The sequence below is a fragment of the Lissotriton helveticus genome, chromosome 1_1, assembly GCF_964261635.1.
Source record: "Lissotriton helveticus chromosome 1_1, aLisHel1.1, whole genome shotgun sequence".
Classification (NCBI taxonomy): domain Eukaryota; kingdom Metazoa; phylum Chordata; class Amphibia; order Caudata; family Salamandridae; genus Lissotriton; species Lissotriton helveticus.
In genome coordinates this window covers 1736114231-1736140220 of record NC_136057.1, presented here as the reverse complement: position 1 = coordinate 1736140220, position 25990 = coordinate 1736114231, and the positions used below count along the sequence as shown (strand labels likewise).

The 25990-nt window shown below is 46.0% G+C and overlaps 1 protein-coding gene across 2 annotated transcripts in view; it reads left to right on the top strand.

The window, feature by feature from the left end:
* Nucleotides 1-25990, top strand: part of LOC144833910 (intercellular adhesion molecule 1-like) — a 253982-nt gene that overhangs the window by 169911 nt on the left and 58081 nt on the right. For both annotated transcript variants that reach the window (XM_078689199.1, XM_078689200.1), the window contains one exon: nt 13569-13850. In XM_078689199.1, coding sequence (XP_078545325.1) covers nt 13569-13850 — 282 coding nt within the window. The remainder of the gene's footprint in view (nt 1-13568; nt 13851-25990) is intronic.

Genomic DNA, 25990 nt, shown 5'->3' with positions numbered 1-25990 from the left:
GCAATCCTTCAGCCTGCATCCCTTAAAGCCGGCCCACTGACCAGTGGAACAAACCAAATGCCATGCGCTTTCCGTCGTGATCCTACAAACTCATCTTGATGAAGTCCTGCAGTAATAGAAATTGAAAGCAATCAATATCTTATACCCGCCCCCCACCACCCCGTTCACTCCATGTTTGTCGACCTTCCCTTTGCCGCTCTCAGCTGCTGAAAGACAAAAAACAACACGTAAATTCCCCAAACCCCCCCCTCTCAAGGTGTGCCGACCTTCTCTGCCGCCGTCCTGCAGTAAGACACAAACAAAAGCGTCAAATGCCCCCACAACCCCCCCCCATCCACATTGCACCGGTGAATATAAACCCCAACATCTGCACCCAAGTCGCCGATCCCTTAATAAATACATGACATGATATATAACGCCTGCATCCGTGACCAGTAACGTGAAAGTTATCCTAGTGTTACAAATAATGTTCATCATAGCGCACCGACGCCTGCGCGTAAACATTGCGCTAGAAAAATGCCTAACGGCCAAATAATGCACAAAGAAACCCACCGGACCACCAGGATCGCGACAGGGCAAAAGAATCCCATCCCCTCAGCGCTGCTAACGTTGGAACTGCGCGGGGCGGGGTGGGTGGGGGGGGGGTTGCACGATTGTGCATTCGCGAGGGAGGGAGAGACTGGCCTCCGGAATGTAACCGCCCTAAAAGTCCAGCGTGGGCCCCAACCACGAGGACAAGGGACCAGCGAGGCCACAGGTGCCGGAGCAAAGAGCGAGCGCAAGGCAGGAGTGAAACACTCCTAGGGCATCGACCGCAAACGCCGCCCCGTACCTCTCGGCCCGGGGGCAGAGGGAGACAGCAGGGGCCCGATGCCCGGCCACCCCTGCGACCCGCTGACCCACCGACAGCCCCAAGGAGATGAGGAGGCCCGGGGCCGGCGCGTGCAAAGTCAGCAGCACGGTGGGTTGCTGAGAGGCTGCGGAGCTCAGCGCCGACCAAAAGCTGCCCCAGAGAAAACCCGATGGAGCAAGGAGGCTGCGTGCCACAACATCGGGCGCTCACAGGAGGGGGAAGGAACGGAGCAGAATCATGGGCGAGGGGGGGGCTATTTATTAATTATCTGTGCGTTTTTATACAGCACGGACTCCACCCCAAGGCGCCAGGGCGCCTCACAACATGAACACAACCTTCACATGAGAACACCACAAGTGAACTAAACCCAAATGCAAACGCCACACAAATTAAGACAAAATGACAATCGTGAGCCAACTAAATGCTAGTGACAGCAAATGCTTCCGCCTGCTAGCATGGTCCCCATTTAACTATTGTTAACATTAACGATTTACGTCGCAAACACCAAAGACTGAGTTTCCTCTATTGCTAGAATAACAGCCAATCCAAGTCACAGGCAGTAATTGTATCTATCTTGAAAGTTGAGTCTTTCCTGCGGGGACTTGAACTCTGACCTGCAGGTCACACACAGATCTCTGCAGTGGACTCTCCAGCCACCTACACGAATGGTCTTGCAGCTGTAGAGCTAAATAAATGACTGTGTAGTTTCACCTCCCCCCCTACGACACCTCAAAGCTCAACGTTTGAACTCCTCCCCTGTTTCCTATTACCCGGCTTAGGCTATTTTGTTTTGCTCTGCATCAAGCAATGCTGGGCATTTGTGGAATTAAATAAAACTTGAAGCAAAATATTGTCTTTGGGAGGCATTGAAGATCGTTTTCTGTTTGGTGTGTATGGAGCATGCGCTAATAGCGAGCATAGCCAGTGGAGTAGCTGCGGGGGGAGGGAGGGGGTGCGGTGTGATAGCCCCTAAAAAATTAATTTTGTTGTAAACAGTTGGGTACAAGGGCTTTCAGTCGGGTATGGTGAAGTGTCTGTCAGACTTCACCTTTGATTTATGCCCACACTGACAAAAACACACACACACACACACTCTCTCTCTCTTCTCTCTTGTCTCTGTTTTGAAGTCATTAAAATGCAGATAGTTGGAAAATGTGTGTGTTTTAAGTGCCCCTAACTATTTGCCGCATTTACGAAGGACACTAACACAAGCCAATGATAAATATGGGCGGAGAGTGGGTGGGGTTTCATGTAAATACTCCAATGCAGCATGGCTCGCAGAGCAGCGCACGCGCTGCCCAGGCTCAACCTAAAAATGGATGCTAAAAAACAAAAAGTAACCTTTAGGACGTTGACTTTAATTTTTCTGGGACTTTAGTCTTTGCTCGCTCCACAGTATGTCTTGGATGTAAATATGTTGGTCTTTCGTACCCTGTTTCAGTCCAGTGGCGGCTCCTCGAGGGAGTGCTGCGGGGCAGTGAGGTGGGGCGGGGGAGGGGCAGGGTGGGGGGTAGTAAACTCCGGATTGCGGCCCAACTGAGTTGTATATATAAATAAATAAATAAAACAAATTACATTACGCACGCTGCAAAGCCAAATCGATCACAATAGGTATAGTAATAACAATTAATTTATAAAACATAGGAAGAACATTTTGGGGCAATAAAAGAAACAGTTTGCAGTGGTATGCCTTCAATACCAAACTCCACCAGGAAACAAGAATAGACGGTAAGTGATGAGGATGAGATAGAGGACCAAAGACAATAATGAAGGGATAAAGGGGAGATTAGAGCAGGGAGTGCAAAAAAGAAGGAAAGGAAGATCAAGTGGATAAGGGAGTATAGGTTTAACAAAACGTGAAACACAAAGAATAAGAGTGTCTGGAAGTGTAAAACAAGAGAGCAAGACTGGCCAAGAGGATATGTGAGGAAATGGCTGGGGAAATGAGGGTAAAGGGAAAAGAAGGCAGAAGTTCTCCATTCTGTAAAACAACAGCGAATATAAAAAAATATATATACCAGCAGCGTATCTTTGAGATCGTAGCATTACCATGGGAAGATCAAACAATTCTGACCTGACTAATAAAAGCATTTTTTTTCTAGTCGAATTTGGTCTGCAAACTTGTCAGTGTAGGAATTGGTGAGGCTGACATTTATCTGCACGATATAGAACTGTTTCAGCAGTTATAGCGATATTAAAGAGCCTTCTTCAGGACATAAGCCATCAGAGAAATGTATGTACTTTGAAAGAGACCATCCAGGTAACAGATGCATTTAATAAATTAGGAGATCCCGCCAAACATCTAGTAAATATGGTTTCTGCTCAACGTGTGAAGAAGTACTGTCCAGGAACATTTTAAAGTATGGTTGTGTAGAAGAAAGGATCCCCAGTTCACCAACCTCCTCGCTAATGTAATGGCAAATAAAAATAACACTTTTAAAGGTAAATATCTCAAATCAACCTCATCGAGAGGTTCAAAGGGAGGTCCACCTAAACCTTATAAAACCAGTTCTAAATCCTATGTTGGAAATTGCTTATGGAGAGCTAGATTAATGGTAGAGAGACCCTTAAGCACTAGATCTTCTTTATCTTTTAAATTTCCCCAAAAGCTTCTGAATGCCTTAATGGTAGCCCATCAAATACTCAATGAGGATACCGTCAGGCCCATAGTTGCTCTATCTTTCAAAACTTCTAGACCCTGTTCCATCGTTAGGCCTATAGTTGCTCCATCTTCCCAAAATGTTATAACCTGAACAATACTAGCCCTTGTTCGGCTTAACATCTTTTTCCCAAACCAAATTGAGATGGGCCTACAATGCTTATTTGAGAAACCTTAGTTTGTTCACTGCTGTAAAAAGCTCCACTGCAAGCAACCCCCATCTCTGAACTAGTTGTTTGTAAATTCGGGATGTTGAGAAAAGTGGTCTGATGAAGGGATCACCCGACTCAGGTTGTCTGCTACAGAGTTGTTGACCCCTCTCTGCATATGAATCACCACTAAAGATTTCACTGTTGTCTGAGCCCAGTTGAACAGACTATCTGAGATAATTTCCAAAGCGTGAGATCTTGTTCCACCCGTCTGTTGATAAATGCTTTGGCTATGATATTGTCCATCAATATCAGAACATTTCTTCCCTAGACCAAACTGGGCAATTTCCTTAAGACCTGTCTATGCCCTCTAGATCCCTCCAATTTGAAGAATTCTGACTTTGAGCTAGTGACAGCAGCCCTGGTTTTGTCTGGCACTTAGCCAGGCTTCCCAACCTGGAAGACTTGCATCTGTAGTGATAATCAATACTGGATACGGATATAAAAGAATTTCCTTCATTATATTCTCATTGTTCAGCGGCCAAGAAAGTTACTCTTTCATCATTTGAGTAATTCGTACACTCTTCTGTAGGTAACAAATTTGATTGTTCCCAGTTGGCTAAAAAGCTGTGGTTTTGCAAGACCGAGAGAAGTCTTTCTGTATGAATAGATATCTGTTCCTCTGACATGCCCTGGACCAACCAATCATCCCAATACAGATGAATGTGGATTCCATCCTTGTGAAGAATAGAACCTGGAGGGGCTACATTTTAGTAAAAACTATTAGGGAAGATGTTGAAGGGTAGAACCCTGAACTGAAAATTTCAGTTTTCGATGATGAATGTCAGAAACGTTTGATTAGACTCTGATGGGGATGTTCAGATAGGCGTCTTGCAGATCTACTGAACTCAGAATATCTTCCTTGTTGACCATAGGAATTACAGCCTGCAAAGTTACCAACCTGAAATGGGTAGTTTTTACTCAGGTATTTGACCATTTCAAGTCTAGTACGGGTCTAAAGACCCTGAAAACTTTGGTGTTACAAACAAAATCAAAAAGGTCACTTTGCCCCTTTCCTCTTTTGGCACTGGTACTATCTCTGCCTTGCCCAACAACACTTGCATTCCCTTTTGAAGATCCTCTCTCTTCATCTTGTACATTGGGATTCAAGTTACTATAGTTCCTGTATCCAGAGGCCACTGCACAAAATCTATTGTGAAGCCATTTGTTTTACGACGCCTAGATCCCAGCAGTCTGGATTCGTTTTTTCCCAAACATGAAGAAAATGTAGAATTCTTGCTCCCAGTGGACTCTTGTGATTTCCATCTCTGTCAGGGCTTCTTTTTGCTTTGTGTCGGCTGTTTGGAGAAGACAGCCTGTGCAAGGATTTTCTTGGCTGGTATTTTCCTTTCTGTCAGACCAACTTGTATAATCTCTCTTTGGAGATGACCTTGATGAATAGTTCCATTCCTTCCTGCCAGATGATGAAGAATTTCCTTTATACGAAAGAGCATGTTTGCAGTTCTTAAAGGCCTTAGTAATCATGCTATTTAATTGCTAACCAAATAGCATCTTACCATTGAATGGAATTTCCACCAAAGATTACTCTTCTGCATCATCAGATTCCCAAACAACTCTGCACAGTCAGTACCTTTCTGGACTGCTGTATGTAAATGGTCAAAGTCTCTGATTAACAATTAGGCTACATACACCGAGTATATACTCATCTTCAAGACTAGATGTTATGCTGAGAATACCTTCTTTAGTGCAGAATCCACCCTTTTATCCGTGGACTCAGATTGAGTGCAATCCGATTAATTTTGTTATTCTTCCCTCCCAAAGCTTCAAGGATAGCATCCACTTTGATAAAATGTGGTGACGCATCATCACTCTATTCCATGATACTCACAAAGGAGAAAAGACCGCCTGCGCGGCGCTTCTAGTGCCGATGAATGCGAGCAGAACAAACGCCATCATGACTCAGGCCAAAAATCAAGACCTTCAACACACCCTTAAACTGATTAGCCCAGAATTCCAAAACCTATCTGGGAAAAACAAGAAAAAACTAAGAAAACTCAACAAGGAGAATAAAAATAAATCATTCGCTGCCAGATCAATTCGGCAATGGCTACGGCCAGACAACCAGACGCCTGGTCACACCGAGACTCAGAAAACGACTCAAGCAGCAGTCACCTCTAAAACGGCCGAAATAAACGAGTCAATTGCGGAAGCCCCATATATAATCCATCCAGCAACAGATCCGAGGATGCTGGCCCTCCCTGCAGCCCCTCAGCCTGCTCCAGCATTGACAACACAAAACCAAGTAAATGACTCGCAAGGTCAAAGTAATGGGGAAGTAAACCAAGCCCCCCTAAGTGATCATGATCCTTGCCCAACAAGATCTCAGCCCTCCGCTCAAACAAAGACCTTAATGAGCAGAGTGACTCAAGCGCCACCAGACGTCAATAAACTAACCGCGACCAACGCAATGACGGAAAACTCTTCGCGCGCACTCCAAGGCACTTCTGCCCTCAAACCCGAGTACGCCAAGAATAGGCCATTTAACAACAGCCCGCTTAGCTCACCGCTTATGGTGGTTTTCCAGCAGACTACAGGACCAATAAACCATGCAAACGTACATCCGCCCAGCGTAGCACAGCCACCACTAACTGGCACTCAAGCAAAAAAGTGGAAGGACGCGGACTCTGCCTGCCACCTAAATCAAACAAAATCCCAGGACCGGAAAATAATGCTGTACCCTGAATATGTTTCACAGGGAAAGTGGGACATTCTCAACCGCAGCAACCTCCTAACACTCTGCGCAAACATCCCAGGGCTGGAAGGGACAAAAACCACAGATATTGAGACTATTTCTTTCCTGCCGCCGGACCCGGAGGAGAAAAACGAAACTACGGAGCTAACCTTCACCAGCTCAAATATGGTCGAGGTTCTGAAGAGCCAACAAACGCTACTGGAAAGCTGGGGCATAAAAATAAAGCCCAAGCCCGTACAAAAATACCCCCTAATCTTAAAAACGTATTTCCCGCACTTCAAGCCGGAAAACCAGGAACAGACCACTGGTGGGCATCCACGCCTGAATGCCCCCTTTAACCACGGGCCACATGTGGCGTCCATTCTTCAGGGGTCCAAAGGCAGCACAAACACAGGCTTAATCAATGGAACCCCAATCAAGATAACAACCAACCCGAGTCAAGGCATACGCTCGTGCGTAACAAGGGGGCGAGCGAGCAAAGACTGGTCCTGGCTGCCGTTAGCATTAAACCCCAGCTCCTAACAGGCACTGTCCTGAAGACACAGGCCAATCCTATCAATGCCCGACCAACGAGCAAGGAAAACCTTTAAATAATACCCGGATCACCGAGAGCTTGAAAATTATGACTTGGAATGTGGCAGGACTTAAAAAGTTGTTACAAAATCAAGCCGCGGTGAAATTCCTGGAGGAGGCGGACATAATCTGTATACAAGAAACTTGGTTGATCAATCCACTCTCACTAAGAGGATATGCAGAATACGGTAAACCAGCGAAAAAGACCAACATATTTGGAAGACCATCAGGGGGGACATGTGTCTACATAAAGCACTCGTTGAAACTAGAATTCATGGAAATAAACAATTTACCAGACACCCTCCAAGCGGGCATCCTGAAAGGCCCCCACTCGACCAACGGAACTTTTTCAATTTTAGTAATCAACATTTACCACAACCCGCATGGGCCTACAGTCAACTCGCCCATGCTAACAAACCACCTAGAGACCCTATTACTTCGATTTCCGGCACTAAACTGCATCATTCTCGGTGATCTTAACATTCACAACATAGGGGTCTCAACTACACAAAGCCACCAGTCTGGTGCTACCAATACATTGAACGATCTATTAAAATCCTATAAATTGGCGACAGCACACTCAGTCCACTTAAAGAACAGCCCAGGGGCCTTCGTTGGTCCAACGTATAACAATCAAACGACGATCGACTATATCATTTTAAGTGACAAACTGCAACCCCTAATGTCAGACTACACAGTCCATCCGCATAGCGACAGTGATCATGCCGCCTTAACAATCACTCTGAATCTAACAGTGAAAACTCGCCATAAGCTAGAATGCTTACAACAAGGGGTGGCTAGAATGCATCGGGGCAGCTGACGGTGAAGAATTGATAAAGCTACCCAGAAGAATTAAATGGGAGCAGGCAGTAACTACCACATTCAACAACTGGGCAAATTCGTGGGCAGGCTGGCCACTGAGTGAACAGACGAAGGGCGCAATAGCAACATGGAACGGAACTACCGGGACCCTAGCGGCGACACTTCGAGGGGACAGACAGGATAACCTACTGGCACCCACCAACCGCATTCAGATTTAACGAAGCAATCAAAAAAAGTGCCAAACACCTGAACACGAAAAGAAAAGCCTTCCGCAAAAACGGCACAACCTCAAATAAAAAACAATTACAAGACGCTGCAAAAAGTAATTCCAAGAAGGTGTGGGCTGCAAAACGTGACCACTGCGAAGCACAATGGCTACAAATCTTTGACCTGCTGAGCCCCGGGAAATCGCAAGAGTTCTGGAGCTACATAAGCAATCTCGGATGAGGTATAAACCACAGAGAAAACTCCCTCGAGGCCTCCATCTGGGTTGCCCATGTAAAAGCGCTTTATAAAGAAGACCGACCCGCTATCCAGCTAAATGACGCATACATAGCAAGAGATGACTCAGATTCCATCACCGACAAAAAGGCCCCTCCAGGAAAATTGTTAGTGTCCAAAATTCTAAAAAACATCAGGCAAAATGGCGCACAGGGTCCCAACGGCCTTCCGGGCTCTCTGTTCAAAGCAAACATAGAATTCTGGTCCGAAAACCTGACCCACCTGTACGCCGAATGCTGGTTCTTGGGGGACGTGCCAGATTCCTGGAGAGGATCACTCTTACACCCAATTCATAAGAAAGAGGCCAAATCAGACCCATCAAACTATCGCATGATTGCCCTCCTGGACATCGAGGGCAAAGCCTACGCCAGCGCAATACTGACGGACCTCGCAGATTGGGCGAGCGAAGAAGGCCTCCTGCCATTCTGCCAAACTGGGTTTAGACCTGGGTCTGCCACCGTTGATAACATCACCGCACTCTCTTATTTGGCCTACCAAGCACGGTCGCGAAAAAACCTCCCCCTATTTGCTTGCTTTATCGACTACTCGGCAGCGTTCGATGGGATAGATCGCGCCACCCTATGGAGAAAGCTGGCTCAATGGAACATCGACCCAACCCTGCTAAGAGCGATTCAGTCATTGTACCAAAAAACGTGGGTGAGAATCAAACTCTCGAAGGACTCTGCATCTGTGAAGATTGACACGGACCGAGGCCTAAAACAAGGGTGCGTTTTAGCACCACTGCTGTTCAACCTATATACAGCAGACATGGAGAGAGCCTTGTCTGGGGCAGCCTTAGCAACCCCAAAGATTGGGGGGACCAAAATCCAATTCATGCAATATGCAGATGATCTGGTGCTCTTGGATCACACTAAAATAGGGCTACAAAAGGCGCTGACCGCCCTGGCAATATACAACAATAAAAACAGGTTGGTGGTAAACCCTTCCAAGACAAAAATAGTCATCTTCGGGCAATACCCCAAAAAAAAATCAGCAAAATGGAGGCTTGGTCATCTCTCCCTGGAAAGCACACAGCTATACACCTACCTGGGTGTTTGTTTCCAGGAGTCGGGGCGTTCTGGCGCTCACTTAAAGAAAATCCAAGGCAAAGGTGAAACCATCACCTACACCCTCTGTAAATTACAAGCCTCCTTATAAAGTCCATCTACACTGGCTATCCAAAGAGTACTCAAGGCCAAGCTAATGCCGGCCCTCAATTATGCTCAACAAGCGTTCCCGGGCAAACTCAATAAGGATCTAGAAAAAATCCACTGCGGAGCTTACAAGAGATTGTTCCACCTATCTAAGTGCACCAGAAACACCCTCGTCCGCCTAGAATTCTCACTCAATCAACAAACTCTGGAAGAGATGGCTGCCCAAAGTAAATATTACTATCTCACAACAGCGGCCCATGACAACACACTCAAGGCAGTTCTGAAACACATCTTTACGGAACCTGGGAATCCTTGGTCAGCCACTCTCAACGCGGCAATGGACCTTCTCAACCTTGCCACCGAGTCTTGGAACCCAGAACTTGTCAACTACACGGCAATCAAAAACGCGATTAAAAAACAAGTACGCGCCTGCTCCCGGGAACTGGACTTGGAGTCACTGGCAAAAAGAGATTTTCACGAGTCCCTATGCTTGCCGCATACTGTCTACAATCCCAAACACCATCTTACGCAGGCCGTGGGCCGCTCAGCTCTTCACAAGATCTTAGCCTACAGACTACACCCCCTGCCCCTTAAAGAACTATATGCCTTTGAAAAGGCTGGACCTGGAGCTCGGGAATGCAGGCTCTGTAAGTACTAACGTGAGTCACTGGCCCATCTTTTACTATGCTGCGTGGGGCACGCAGTCTTTATCTTAGGCCTATCTTAAGACAAGTGGGGTCACGCACCGCAAAGGAGGTGACCTACCAACTATACACACTGACTACAGTAAAACTGATGGCCTCATTTGGAAAGTTCATCCAACAGACACGGTCTAAGCTGATGGCCATCCATGGCACATAGGAATAGAGACTTTGCAGACGCACGCTGGGCCGTCCTATTATGAACCTTACTTCTTGTGCCTACCAGTGTCCTGGGAGCTACTATACAGACTTGCCCGCTGATACATATCTGGTTTTAACTTTTGTAATTTTGTATTTTGTTTTTAATGTAATGGTTTTGAGTAACCAAACAATAAAGTTATTCATTCATTCATTCATTCCATAATATATAATTTTAAAGAAATCTGGGAATCAATGCTTTATCTCATCTAGGTCCTTCCACTCACAAAAGACTCTTTTATCCTGACATGGAGGAGTTTTACCATGGAAGAGGGTTTAACATACTGATGGAACAAACCTTCCTCGTCAGCCTCCCCGTGTACAAAAAGAAACAGCAGATTCTGCATTACATGAGACAAAAAGCCCATCATCCCATCGCTTCTCTCATAAATTCCCTATTTAGTTGAAGAACTTCCTGCATTAAATTAAGAAGAAAAGTGTGGCGATGGAGATCCTGGTCTTTTCACTCTCTCCTTTAACTTAGCCTTTAAATCAGCTGTCAATGCCTTTGAGACAGCTTCGTCGATCATTTTCTACACATCCGCAGGAGTCATTAAGGCTGACATCACATCATCAGAGGAGATCCCAACTCTCTAGACCTGGGTCTCCTTGCTGGAATTGGCCTTCATCATCTAAAGAGGTAGAAAGAACATGCTTCCTTTTGCAAGATTGTATCCCCTCCATGGTACAAAAGCAACTGACATCTCAAAGGCAGTTCAGAAGGCTAAAGAGTATAAGCTTCAACTAATCAACGATTTACCCTTACAACTCTCTGCTCAATCCAGTGTGAGATAAGACTGACCAATTGAACAATTCAGTAAACTTAATAAACTTGTGTGAAATATCCCTATCAAGACTCTTACCTATTGGGTACCTCTGCACCATACCCAGAAAGGTCACCGGCACTGCTCTTCGTGGTCTCAATCTGATTGTGGAGCCGCACACCACCTTTCACCCGTACACGCAGCCTCTGCCACCCATGAGCCAGTCGAACTCCATCTCTGCTGCATAGGAAGGTGCTCTTAGCTGCCACCACCATTCAGCAACAAACTGCATATTCACTGGTGTTTCTTCACCACCACCCTGCCCCACAGAGATGCCCAGCCCGAAAAATATTGCCCAAAACTCTTTGGCAAGACGTCACATAAACTTCCAGTTCGGAGTTATATCAGCAAGGGTCTGCCAACACTGTCAGGCAGGGTGATCAAAAGAGAAAACAAACAGGAAGAGTGGTGGAAGAGAGGAAATTTTATAAGTTTGATTGGAAGGAGTGGGGTTCTGTTGAGGTAGGACTGCCTAATATTGTTATGAATTGAAGCAAGGTAGTGAGGAGGAGGTAAGTGATCCATAATCAGAATTATATTTAATTAATTTGCATTTGTTTCAACTTGAGATGTGTTATGCTCTTTGAACATACAAGTGTTTGTGTTTTTGGTCTTAAGTTTAAAAAAAATTGATGCACCTTTTATGTATGGATCCATTGTTGAAACCGCGATTTTATTTCATGATTGAGGCATTACTGAACTGACCAATCCCTCGAGACTATATACTGCAATCAGAGCTATATGGGTGCAGGGCCTCTCAGTGGCGGGTTTCTACATGGATTTGAGTTTAGACTAGAACTGCGACCATTACTATGAGCAGTTTCCTCTCATCTTAGGACAGCCGACCCATGGTTCCTGTTCTATTTTGCTTAGACTCTGCTTTGGGGATAAGTGGCGGGTGGTGATAGGCAGTACCACATTGAGGCTATATCGCCACTATTTTGCACACATTATAATGCATGACAATAGTTTAGAATCCGCTACATCGACCCAACCACTACATTGCAGGGTAAGTATAATCGGTGAACATAACAGTTAATAGGGTTAGGTAAAGGACATGATGTTAAAAATTGTAATCACATACTCATTATGACAATGTATTAGTAAGCAATGCATTTAATGCAATATTATTGCATATTAATATCCTTCACCTTGCTATATTGTCAAAGAAACAAACATACAACCTGGGTATGAGATCAGCCCTAGCATCTTGGGACACGTATAGGGGTGGGTGGATCTCGTGGAATTTGACTCCACAGAATTCTGCAGAGTTACAAAAATCTTCAGGAGATTCCGCAGGGTTCCGCCAATGGGTGGAAATAAGCATGTTGCACTGCTCGTGCTGACATTTTGCGGCTAGAGCACGTTCTGTGGTGAAAAATCAGCTCAAATAGTACCACATGGTGCACCAGAGAGCACAGCTACTCAAGTTAAATTTGCTGGCACTTGAGTAGATTTTCTACTTGAGCAACAGCCTTCTTACTGCAAACGGTTGTGACCTTCCAGATTGGAAAAATCTCGCGGATGTCCTCCTAGAGACAGAAAATCTTGCTAGGGAATGCCAAATCTCGCTCACTCTTACCAACTAACCTTTTTGGCGCATGCAAGAGAAAACATTCTGACACACACCGATTGGTGGAATTTAGTTAGAACTCTTCGTTACAAGAATAACACGGAGTCTGCAAAATTCTGCCAATTCCACAGCAGAACAGAATATTTCACCCACCATTAGACACGGCTCACTGTTCCTGCTCTCAGTCGTCCCCCTACTATCTTGCACTAGACGCAGGCAGGAGGGAACCCAGTGAAGGATGATCGACGGGAGAGAAGATGTAACCTTTCTGATTTAATCTGTGTGTAACATGCTGGTCAGATTTTAATTAGAGGGCTCGACAAGCATTATTGTTAGGCTTATTCTATTTAAAACCACCCCCTTTCGGATCAGAGGTCCTACATATTACATTCAATGAAATGCTTTGCAGAGAAAGAGTAATTTGGAGTGTCATGGTAGGAAAATATATACTCTTAATTTGAATAAAATTTAGTGTAAAATGTTGGCTTTACTCTACAACAAATGAGTGCCCCATTAAAAATGTGTGTAAACTGCTGGTCAGATATTGTTTTTCATTCCAAAATGAACACTGACAATAGTCATACACTAACTCATAGAGTAGATGATAAATTGTTTTACTGGTTTGATATCATTTAACTAAAACTGGTGTACTTTGGAACATGCAGGGAGGGTGACATTATCCCAGCTGCAGAAATCATAGTGTGGTATTGATGCCAGTCTTCCATTCTCTCATACTTCTCTGCTTACTCAATTTTATACTGCAATGTGTTTTTCGTTGTCTGCCACAGGTTTACCGGAAGACCCCAAAATTGACGTCCCAGGTGTCATCGAGCAAGGGTCGAATGTCACCATCAAGTGTAAAGTGGCCAATGCTTTCCCCATTGAGGAGACACAGATAGAGCTGATACTGAAAGACAAGGAGCTGACTAACACGACGAAACTCAGGAATGGTGATGTTAAAAGTGCAGAAGCAGTGGTTCTGGCTGCTGAACCCGGGAATTATTCACTGGAGTGCCTAGCGAGAGTTGGTGATATCGTCAAAACAGTAAAGAAAGAACTCCTCATCTTCAGTAAGTACACCTGGACCACTGTGTTCGAGGGAACTATGAACACTTTACATGGGCACTGGGCTATAATGCCCTAAAGCTGAGGCATTGATTTCTCTTTGTAAAACTCTTCGCTGACTGAGAGTAGATAATGACAAGAGCTCAAACTTCAGTCCAAAAAATAAGGGTAAAGGCAACCAGATTACAAGATGATAGGGGAACAAAGTCCAGCCAGGTCCATGGGTACCAGGAAACCCAAGGGTAGCAGTGTACTTTATAAATAAAGTATAAGATAACATCAACGGCCCTCCTCACCGCCTCAGCAGTTCTTTGCAATTAACTTAAGAGGTGGATGAGCAATGCAGAGTCTGAAAAAAATCCATTTAGCTAAACAGCAGCCTTATACTTAGTAGATGTATAGCCCGTAAGGAGATGATGAACCCTAATTCACCCTGCAAAAGCGCAACTGCAGTATCAGAGCTCACACATCATTGTTTCACCCATGCAGACACATCACATACTTCTTTCTTCCTGCAACATAAAAAGCACAGCAGCGACATCATACTCTTGATTCACAGAGGTATCTTAGCTCCCTTCCTACAGAACCCAGGGAAAGCACAACTGCAGTGTCATTTGTGATAGTAAACCGAAATACCACACACCCTCCTTTTTACACAATACAGCAAAAGCACAACTGCAGTATCATCTCTCACAAAAGACCAAAATACAGCACATTCGCCTTAAACAACACAGTAAACCACACCAGCAGTAGCAAAGCTCACTACATCATCCTTCATCAAGATAGACACACCAAGCTGATTTCCATTTTTAGGCCTCGATTTTGACAACACAGCTGTCAAAGAGAACTCTTGTTTCTAATGTCCATTTTTCAAAATTTAGGCCCTCCCCATTCAAATTATTGACTTTTTTGGACCAGCCTTTTTGAGCCATTGACTTGAGGATTTGTAAATTTAGTTTTGTCTCAGTCCAGTGTTTCACTCTCTCACCGAATGTGATTGGCTGTTTGGCTATATCCTTCAGCCTCTAATTGATTGTGTGCATTGCAATGCATTAGGGACCGTTTTACAAACCTCCCCCCCCCCCAGTTGTGCAAGCATCTCACAGGCCCTCCCAGTGTTCATTTCTAACCCATCAAGTATGGACACCAAGACCTTTTGTGGTGTTAGAATGGCCACAGTTTATTATCATCATAAGTTGGCACATAGTTAATTAACATGATGGCATTGGTCATTAATATGCTCAGTTCTTGCTTATCTTGCCCTACAGTGTAACACATTGCTACCAAATTTGTGGCCATGCCTGGGCTGCCAGTGCTGTATCTGCCAAGTGCTGACCATCTCTTACCACTTTGTCTGCCTTCAAGAGTCCCTGTGATATGGCTTCCCAAGGACCTTGTCTTGGCAATTTTCTCAAGTGTCCCTGCCGTAAGGCATCCCAAGGACCTTGTTCCAGCAATTGCACTTCTTACGTGCTTGTGTTCAGATATTTATTGTTAAATCTTGTGACTCCTGCCCCTTCCTTTCCCTGTCACTACGACACCTGCATTGACTGGTGTGGGTGAGTGGGATCAATTTCTTCCAGCGACAATGTTGGGGACTGCTTGTCCCGTTGCCTTTTGGCTGTGCTCGTAGACACGCCCTTCTCTCCTGACTGGCCCCTGGGCCCTTTGAACCCAAATTTGTATTGGTCATCTGCTGACCCTTTGCCTTGGCACGCTGCCATGCCCTGCTGCTGCCGTGCCCTTTGACCCCCCTCAGCTGTGTGAGCATCTCATGTGCTCCCCTGTTAGAACGGCCGCAGATTATTCTCATCATAAGTTGGTACATAGTTAACACAATGGCATCGATCATTAATATGCTCAGTTCTTGCTTATCTTGCACTACAATGTAACACATTATTCATAACAGGTTATACAGTGTACAGCTTTTCGTTATTGCATATTAATGACCATAACTTGCCTATTCCTGCAAGACTTCACCTTTACAGTCACACAGTTTATTCAAGGTTGTCATAATTCACTTTCAACTGCTGTGACAGCTCTACTCCTATTGATTACTAGGTACAGTGGGTCCCAGCTTTGAGGCTTCCCTTGCTACCGAATGTATCGCGTTCATGGCCCCATGGCCATGCCGGGCTGCAAGTACTCAGCGCTCACCGACTCTTACCCTTTTGTCTAATAGCGGCTGGTGGTGGGAGTGCTGTGGGGCGGAGTGGAGCAGGGTGGGGGGTAGTAAACAACAGCAGGCGGCCGAACAGAGGTAAGTGAACAAATAAATAAATAAAACAAATTTCATTGCGAGTGCTGCATTGCCAAATGCGAAGCACCGTGCGCAACAAAATTCATTTTATTGATTTATTTGTTTACTTACCTCCATTGGGCCGTATTCCATAGTTTACTACCTCCCACACTGCTCCACCCCCGCCACGCCACGCCCTACCGCCCCGCAGCACTCCCACCACCGGCTGCTACTGCCTTTGTCTACCCTCAAGGGTCCCTGCCATGAGACATCCCAAGGACCTTGTCCGGACAATTGTCTCAAGTGCCCCTGCTGTAAGGCATCCTAAGGACCTTGTTCAGGGAATGACCCTTTTTACGTGCTTGTGTGCAGATATTTATTGTTAAACCTTGTGAGTACCCGCCAAACTGGAGGTGGTTTACCGACCTCCAACAGTTCCCCCAGACTAAGAGAAAACCAGCAGCTCTAGGGTACCTACAATGTCCGGGAGGAACATGTCGATGTCCCAGCTAGCCAAATGAACCTTGTCATCTGCGTACTTCTGGGGGAAAGAACCGGTGGGAGTTCCCTGATTTTGGTGATCTCTAGCGACTCCATTCTCATCAAGGATAGTGAGTTTCCTGTCTTTGCCCTCCGTAAAGACCCCAATCAGAAGCCGTGATTTTTCTAAGACTTGGCTTGTGACCAAAGCTAATTCTGGGGTGGTAGGTTGGGGAAGGGGGGGAGATAAAAAAAGAATAATAAATAAAAAAAACACTTACCTTCTGCCCGCTGATTCCTGCAGCGTTGTTCCTCTCCGGTGTCGACTGCCAGAAGGGAATGGGACCTCAGAGTAAAGGCTCCGCACCCAATCACTGCTCTAACACGAGAGCAGCGCCAGGATTGGTCTGAGTGGCCTCGTTTGCCACTCAGATGGTGCATTGGAGTCTGTGCTGTTTTCCAGCCCGGCTGTGTACCCCACCCAGTTGGAAAAACATAAGTGCGCATGTGTGTTTGGTCAGCCTCAGACGGACAGGCAAACACACATACACACTTATGAGTGCATTTTACTCCTATCTGACTTGCTGGGTCAGCCCCACACTATATTTTTGTATTGGGCTCAGTCAGCATTAATAAAATGATAACAACATTGCGTTATTATAATTGTATTTATTGTCTGCTGGAACGGGCTGTGGGGCGATGCTCCTCCGCCACTACGGCGGAGGAGCCGTCCCTGTGAAGGTCCCACTGCTGTGAGAGCCTAGGCAGCCGCTTCCGTTAAAGATGCAATCGAAGATATTGTGGGGGGAATTCCGGGAACTGAAAGGTTAACTCACTGCCCACTGATGTTGATAAATTCTTCCCCCCGCCAGTGCGTAATGGGTTACCTAGGTGATCGATGGTCAGAGGTGGTTCAAGGCGATCCCTATGCCCCTATGCGAAAGCGCATTATGCCTATAAATTCAGCAGCGGATTGTGAATTGCGCCAGTCCTAACAAGCTGCAAACTGAGCAATTAACTGCTGCCCCAGGGCACCCTTTACAAAAGATGGGATACCCTTGGTCCGAATGAATGCGAAGCTCCATTGACTCCCCCAACACTGGCCCTTGTATTCTATGGATTTGAGTAGGAAAGAGGAGAGGGGAGAGGAGTTGGCCTAACGGCTAGGGAGGTCGACCTCGAATCTGGGGAACTGGGTTTGAGTCTCAGCAATAACGCTGAACATCCTGTGATTCTGGGCAAATCACTTAATCTCCCGGTGCCTAACAAAAATGAATGTGTGTCCTCATGTAACGTGACTGGTGCTTTGTAAAGCGCTCTGATACCCGATTCGGGTCAAGTTCGTGCTGTATAAAACTCTGGGGAAAAAAAGAGCCCATGTACGAATGCTGAGGGCTGTACTCACTGTACCAGAGCAGTTTCCTGTGTAGAGACTCGTGTGCTTTGTAAGTACGAAACACAGTTTGAGGACGGCCATCTGAACTGTCATATTGTGGGTAAGCCACTGAAGCCATTGCTGCGAATGCACTTCCCGACACAACTCTTGTCACAAATCCTCCCCCATTTCTGGTTATTGTTCTGTGCTTATTATACAGACCCTCCAGGATATCGCGATTTCGCGGTTTGCCGCGAAATCGGCACTTTTGTAAAAATGCCTCGATTTTTACGAAAGTGCCCGCGAAATCGGCACTTTTGTAGAAATCACGGTATTTTTACAAAAGCTAATCCATGTCCTGTAGTCTAGAGGAAGAAGTGAAAGATTGTGACCCCACTGAGGACGTGAGTGACACAGGCATTTATATCACCTCCTTCCTATGTACGCAGTCATGAGATTGGTGTTGGTATGTCTTGCAGATAACCCAACATTTTGAATGCCCATGCGCCACCTTTGTCCCATGTAATTTAATCTCACGCGCATCACCCATTGAGTGGACAAACCCCCAGTGGGCTATTCAGGAGCGCCATGACACATTTTGTGCATCTCATCTGGGTGCATTTAAAATGAGGGCACCTCATGACCTCCTCGTGCCACTGATGGTACCACCCTGCCCACATCCCTAACTGGCATCACCAGGGTCGACTGGAGACTCTGGACAGTTGCGTGTCGGGTAAGTCTGACTCCACCCCAACCTACTCAGCCTCTCAGAGACCGGCATGTCCAAGAATCTGCTCCGTTGGGGAAGGGGGGAGCTTGTTAGATCAAGTTTTCTTAACACACTGCTAAAACCAGAACTAATTATATGAAGACCAGCAGTAAACTGCCTCCATGTTGTTAGTGTCTGTCTGTAGATGTAAGAGGGTGTTAAATTACTAAGACTGCTTGAGGATGCTCTTGCGGAAAACTCAATAGTGTTCAAACGCAGGGTGGCACCTGTGGCACATTTAAGAGTTCCAGACAGGGTGAAAACTGTCTCTGATTGCCTAACATTTTTTTAAAAAATATTTTCTTTTTATTGATGACAACATTAACGTGTTACAATTACAGTTGCATAATACATTCAGATCAATGCATTTACAGTGAAACATGTTTTAACAGTCTTATCTCTAGCAGTCATCATTGAAGAGACTGTACCTAAATACCGAGTTTTATTCTCTCTTTATACTCGTGGCTGGGTGCTGTGTCGCTTGCGGGGGATCACAAATATTCCCTCTTCATTAATTCTATTTTCCCCATATTTTTGACCATGTCTCAGGGCAAACTCTTGACTCATATATGGTTCTTTCCATTACTATGCACCAGTCCATGTCTCTCTTCCATGCAGTTAATGTAGGTGCTTCTTGTGCTTTCCACAGTCTGGCAGTGTTACGCCTGGCAACTATCATCCCCAGCGCCACCCAGATTTTTTCTTTACCATTAAAGTCTGTAGGCTCCTAAATATTCAGAAGAAATAGTTTTATCTTGGGTTCTATCTGCGCCCCCAGCACATCCGCCATACACTGGGTCACCTGTGCCCAATAGCGTTTAAAGTGAGCACACTCCCAGATGATGTGAATGAAGTTCCCTCCTGCCCGCACCTCCTCTCACACTTGAAGATGTCTCTGTAACCTATCTTTACCAGAGCGGTATATGATAGATATATTCTGTGCAGCACCTTGAGCGGTACCAACCTTAATCTTGAGGAGATCGCAATCTCCCTAGGGGATGCCAAAGCCTCTTGCCAGTCATCATCCTCCAAGCCCACAACGTCTTCCTCCCAATGTTTGCGGAGTTGTAGGAGGGGGTCAGGCATGTTGTTGATTAACTTCTAGTTTGTCATAGATTTCGCTTTGTTAGGCAGGTTTTCTTCAAGGATCCTGTCCTCGAGATGGGAAAACCCAGGGAGCGTCTGCCCCTTCAAAATAACCACCAGTAGAGTGTGTTTGATCTGTGGGTAACAGTATGCTTCTGTCTCAGCCATCTTATACTCTTTCCGTAACTGTGCAAAAGGGATCACCTCACCCGTTTTCCATAGATCCCCGACCCTGGAGATTCCAATCAAGTCCCAGCGATCAAAGTCCTTGATGTTTCTCAGGGTGCCCAATCTCTCTGCATTGCACAGGGGGGGGTGGTTTGCGCATCCCATGCTCGTATTAACTGCGTGCCATATCTGAACCGCACGTTTATTTGGGCCTGTTAATTTTGCTCTTTCGGGATTGGAGTAAAGTGTCTTTGAATTGTTTCCACCTGGAAGAAGCCACCTATCCATTTTGTAACCGGGGTAATCCTTGGGCTTATATATGCATTGGTTAATAGCTGCTAATTGTGCCGCCCTATATTATCTTCTAATGTCTGGTAGTCCTATACCACCATCGTACCATCCCCTTACCAGTTTTTGAGTCGCTTTACGTGGCGGTTTCCCATACCAGAGTAGATCCCTCTGTTCACTATGGATGTATTTGAAATAGTCTGCTTGAACTGGACCCGGTGAGTTTTGTAATATGTACAAAAAACGAGACAGTGCCATCATTTTAAATAGCACGGCGCGTTCCATTTGGGACAGTGGAAGAGATTTTCTGGTCTTAACGTCACTCTTGAGTCTCTGCAGTGGGGGCAAGAGATTTTGCTTATAGTAATGTACCGGGTTCTTGGTGAGACATTGGCCCATATATTTGAATCCCTCTTTTGCTTCCACTATTACATAGGCCCTAGGCGTCAAAGGAAAATCACCCCTTAATACGTAAATGACTGATTTGGACCAATTTATGGTGTAACCGGAGTACTTCCCAAAATTTGTGAGAATGTGAAGTGCTCTATTATTTGAGGCTCTTGGAGATACGATGTTCCCAGCCCTCCGCCCACCTAAGTCCCCTAATGATTGGGTCTTTCCTTATCAACAATGCTAAAGGCTCCAGCATCAAAGCAAAGAGGAATGGGGAAAGGGGCCAGACCTGTCTGGTCCCCCTCTCTAGGGTAAACACTCTGGATTTCCTGTTGTTTACCACTACTTGCCCCATTGGTTCCCTGTACAGAAGCTTCACCCAGCTGATAAAGTTGGGACCAAATCCCATTTTCCCAAGTACCGCAAACATATATGGTCAGTCAATCGTATCAAATGCCATGGTGGCATCAAGGGACACCACCACCGCATCTTACACCGTATAAACGTTGAAGTTTGAGTGAGGTATTTCTTGATGGCATAAAGCCCGACTGTTCAGGGTGCAAAAGTTTCGTGATAACCCCAAGCAGTTGGGTGGCCAATTATTTAGCAAAGATATTAACCTCGGCGTTGAGCAGAGATATCGGTCTATATGAGGAGCACTCATTTATGGGTTTACCACTCTGGTGGCTATTCTTTGGTCTGCCACTTGCTGGTAGCTAAGTTATATAGCTCGATGCGTAAACCGTTTAGGCCCATTGCCTTCCCAGACCGCAACTCCCCAATTGCTCGCTCCACTTCCGTGTGCGTGATTTCGTTATCTATCTGCTGAAAGGGTAGGGAGGGGCATGTCTGACAAAAGGGAGTCTGCTTCCTCTGCTGTGGAGTCGGTTCTGGATGTATATATTCGCTGAAAGTGGTCCGCAAATCTATTTGCTATTTCTTGTGGGTATGTCAATTTTGACTCTGACACATCCCTCAGCTCAGCCACCAGTCTATTGGCTTGTTCTCTTCTGTCTAACCAGGACAACAGTTTCCCCACTTTGTCCCCAGCTTTGTAGATCCTACAAAGCGTGGCCCTGTGTTGTGTCTGTACAGCATCTGTGGCGAGATCCCTGTACTCTTTTAGCCTGATCTATAGCATGTGTTTGATTTCTACTGCATCCTCCCCCGTACGCTCTCTTCCAAGTGTAGGATGTCTGTTTCTAACCTAGCGAGGATGGTGGTTTTCTCTATACGGATCCCAGCAGTCTGGGAGACCACATGGCCCCTGATTACCATCTTAAAGGCTTCCCAGAGCGATCGTGCTGACTCCACCGATCTCTCGTTCTCCTGGAAATACAGCTCTATTGTGAAACTGTCTTTTTAATAGAATGGACTTTTAGGAACCAGGGATTTATTGGAGCTATTCTACCTGACTGTGGTTCTCCCACCTCTACTAAGGCCCACACTGGGGAATTGCACAAGATACCCCTTGCCAAGTGGCAAACCTCTTTCATTTGTCCCGCTTGGTGTACCGGTACTATTATGTAGTCTATTCTGGAAAGACTTTTATGGGCTCCAGACTGGAATGCAAACTGGGTATCAGCGGGGTGAAGGGTACGCCATGCGTCGGTTAGTCCCATGGCACCTATAAAGCCGCGGAGTTGTGTTTGTGAGGGTGGTACCTCCCTTAAGGGATACCGATCCAGCTGTCCCGTTATGATTGAATTAAAGTCTCCTCCCAAAAAGAGTTGCCCCTCTGGAAGAGCAAGCAGCAGGTCTCCCAGGTCTTTAAAAGCCAAGTCATGGAGGCCTGGCGGTACATACATGGATATTAATGTAATAGTTTTGCCTTCCCATCTCCCCGAGGTTGCTGTGTATCTGCCCTGTTTGTCAGTCCATGTGTGTTCAATGATCATTGGGAAGTTTTTACGTAGCATTATTCCTACCCCTCTGGATACCGTGGTAAATGCCGAGTACGCGACAAGTTTGCAACCCTACCTAGTCAGGGCCCGCATGTGTTCCCTTTCAAATGTGTCTCCTGCAGGTGAACTACATTCTGTGAGTGTCGCTTTAAGTATTGGAGCACTGTTCCACGCTTGAGCTTATCTCCCAGACCGTTCACATTCCAGGACAAAAGTCTAATGCCTCCATGTGTAGATGAACTGATTTCTGTTGGAGTCCATTCTACTCTGTAAACCAGGCAATCTCGCTTGCATAGGACTCACCCTCAGCGTTATGATCAACACCCTGAGATAGTTTGTCAAGTGCATTCCTAAACTTGTTGTGAATGAATTGCATTATGTCCCTTTCTATTGTGAATTGGTGTCATCTAAACTATCTAACAAACATAACTGTAACCCTAAACCCCCATACCTACTTACCTGCAATCTGGGCTGAAAACTGCCACTATCCCCAACTATGCAGAGTGCCTGACGCTCCATATGGAAACTCTATTAAAGAAAGTGGGGTGGGGGGGGGGGGGGTGCGTTCTCTATACCTTCAACCACCACCATTACTTTTTTACCAAATTCCACCATGCAGCTGCAACAGTTATAATTCTGGAAGTCACTTATCCATAATGTAGTATAGCTTCTGCAGGCTGTTGCCTACTGTATGATAGTCCGATATTGTAGCCTGCATTTGCTCCACTTTGCAGTTACTTAGTTTAGTTTTGAGTCTTACTCTTCTGAGTCTTTTCCTTCTTTTAGTCGCCGTGAGTGCGCATCCAGCGCTGTTTGCTTCTTAGGGGAATGGTCCCTTCTCTGCCTGTAGCCATTTCCATTGACCATCCTCCACCAGACCAGCCACTCTGGGGTGTCAAAAAAACATGCCCTCCCCTCTGCCTCCACTCGCAATTTTGCAGGGAACAGCATTGAATATTTAAGTCCTCTTTCTCTGAGCTTACTTTTGGTTCCCTGGAAAGATTGTCTCTGTTTCTGCACATTGACGGTGAAGTCGGGGAAGAAAGTCACCATGCTGTTGTCAATTTTGATCGGCGGGGCAGTGCTGATGTTTTGCAAGACTATGTCGCGGTCTCCATAGTTGAAGAGTCTCGCCAGCAGAGGTCTTGGGGGAGCCCCAGGTTTTGGGCTTCCCCCGGAACACGATGTGCCCTCTCCACCGAGAAGAAATTAGATAGGTTTTTAGGTTGTAGATGTTTGGTGATAAAACCTTCTATGAAGAGGTCTGGCGTGGACCTTCTGCTCGCTCCAGCACTCCAAAGATTTGGACGTTATTTCGGCACGACCTCTCCTCATAATTGTCCAATTTACTTTCCATCGCTTTACTAGCTACTTGCAAGTCTTTGATTTGTTGCTGCATCGTCTTAAAATCATGGCTGAGCTTCGTTATGACTGTTTTCATCTCCTTCACCTTTTCGCTCATCTTCTGCAGGTCTGCCCTTATCAGTGTTACCTCGGTTATTATTGAGTCAATCCTGCTTTCAAGCGATGTGCGCACTCCGGTAATAGCGTCCATATCTCTTTCAGAGAGGGGTCGTCTGACTCCTGCCACGGTGTTGTCTTCATTTCAGCCTTTTCTGCTCCGTCGGTCTCTGCAGTATTCGACATGGCATATTTGCTCAACTACTCGCCGCCTGCTTGTGGAGCACTGTTGCTGCGTGCCACCCGCGGCCTGTCAGGGTTACCCCTATGGAGTCCACTCGGATCTGCAAGTTTAAGAGGCCTCTCGCACTCTGTATTTATACTACTCCTGGTGGTTCATCGGTGTGTGCTCGATGTTCGGTGCGGCCTCTCCCTGTGAGTAAAAAATCTGGCTTGGTGCCAGTGATGTTGCTGCTCTCAGGGTAAAAACCCACTTTAAGGTCTCCTACTCCATTTCGGGTGAGAGCAGTCGTTTCCCTCTCCTACGCCTCAACCTCCCGGTTCCGCAACACCTGCATTAATGGGCTCAAATGTCAACATCCATTTAATACTGTCCGTGGCCGATCGACCATGAGAGGCCGGTGTGTTAATTAATTATGCAGCAGGGATCTTCCTTGTCGGGCTTAATTAATAAGATGGCATCCCTCCGTGTTCCCTCGTGGGCCCGATGATGTTAGCAGTGCCCTGCCCTCTTCCTGTGTACATGCTGTGATGTGACTTGGTCCAGTTCTTTAGTAGGCGAGTCTGTTGCTTAGATCCTCAGGGCCAAGGTAGCGCTCGCTAGGTCATTGAGATTCTGAGGGGGGGTCGTGCTTCTCACCTTAGCTGATGACCCTCCTCGTGGCTCTGCTTTCGCGCTCCTCAGGCTGCGGTCTCCAGCAGGGTCCATGCTGCACCGCGTTTCTCAGCAGTGCTCGTCTGTGAAAGGTGATGGAAATTTCCCAGCGTGGTATCGGTTCCACTGTGGGGAAAGCGTGCTGCAACTCCACTGTCGACTTGTCTCTGGTCCGCGCCTCCTGTGGCCAGGCTAAGTTGGGCACCCGGGGAACTGCTATTCCTCTTCGTTCATCGATCTCCTCAGTGCCTTCACTTTTATGCGGCTATGTCACTCATGTGAGCCTGCGGCTTCCTGCAGGGGCTGGGCCCCGTTACTTTACTCGATCCTATTCTGGTTTTAGAGGAGGCAAATCGTTCGTTCAAGCGCACCACTGGCCATGCTGCCATCAGGACGGCCTTTACTATTACATGGATCGTATAAATTAAACTGATTTTGTGGCGTGGGGATTAGAGATTGCGGAGCTCTTCTAGCAAGCATCCATCTTTGTCGACACATAGCCATGCCCCTCGCCTAACATTGTTGAGGAAAACTAAAGACAGCTGAAAGCAACATGGCGGTGGATGGATCCAAACCCCGCTATCGAAATGTCTAGATTCTAAATTGGCACAGACACAGAGAGCAGATTGAATCGGTGCCGAGAGGAGACTTCGCGTTCTCCCCACAAAGTGGCGGACTACAATCTGAAGTGAACTAGTCATGAGGACAGCCAATCCAACAGTTTAATATTGGATAACTAACCATTGCCGCCCATTTTTCTCCAAATAAACAAATTTCTCTCTAAAGACAAGACACCTCCAAGATTACAAATTAATTCCACGGATGGTCCTGATGAGAATCCCATCAACGTTTCGGATTCGAAACGCGTCAACCCCTCCTCTTTTTCCTTCCTTTCTAGGCCAATCATTTATGAATCACTATGATCAAAAAGACTGTTTGATGGCCTAATAGTTTGAGAATATTTGAGAACATTTTGTTGTGATAGGTGCCCCACTAACTAAAAGAGACTAAATAGCTTAGGGCCACCCATACACATTTCAAACAACGAATATCCCCTACCTGTTTTTTCATTCTTTTTTGGTTGTATGAGCTAGTATGTATGAGCAAGTTTGTTACGAATGTATCACAGTATGATTGTTGAGACTGA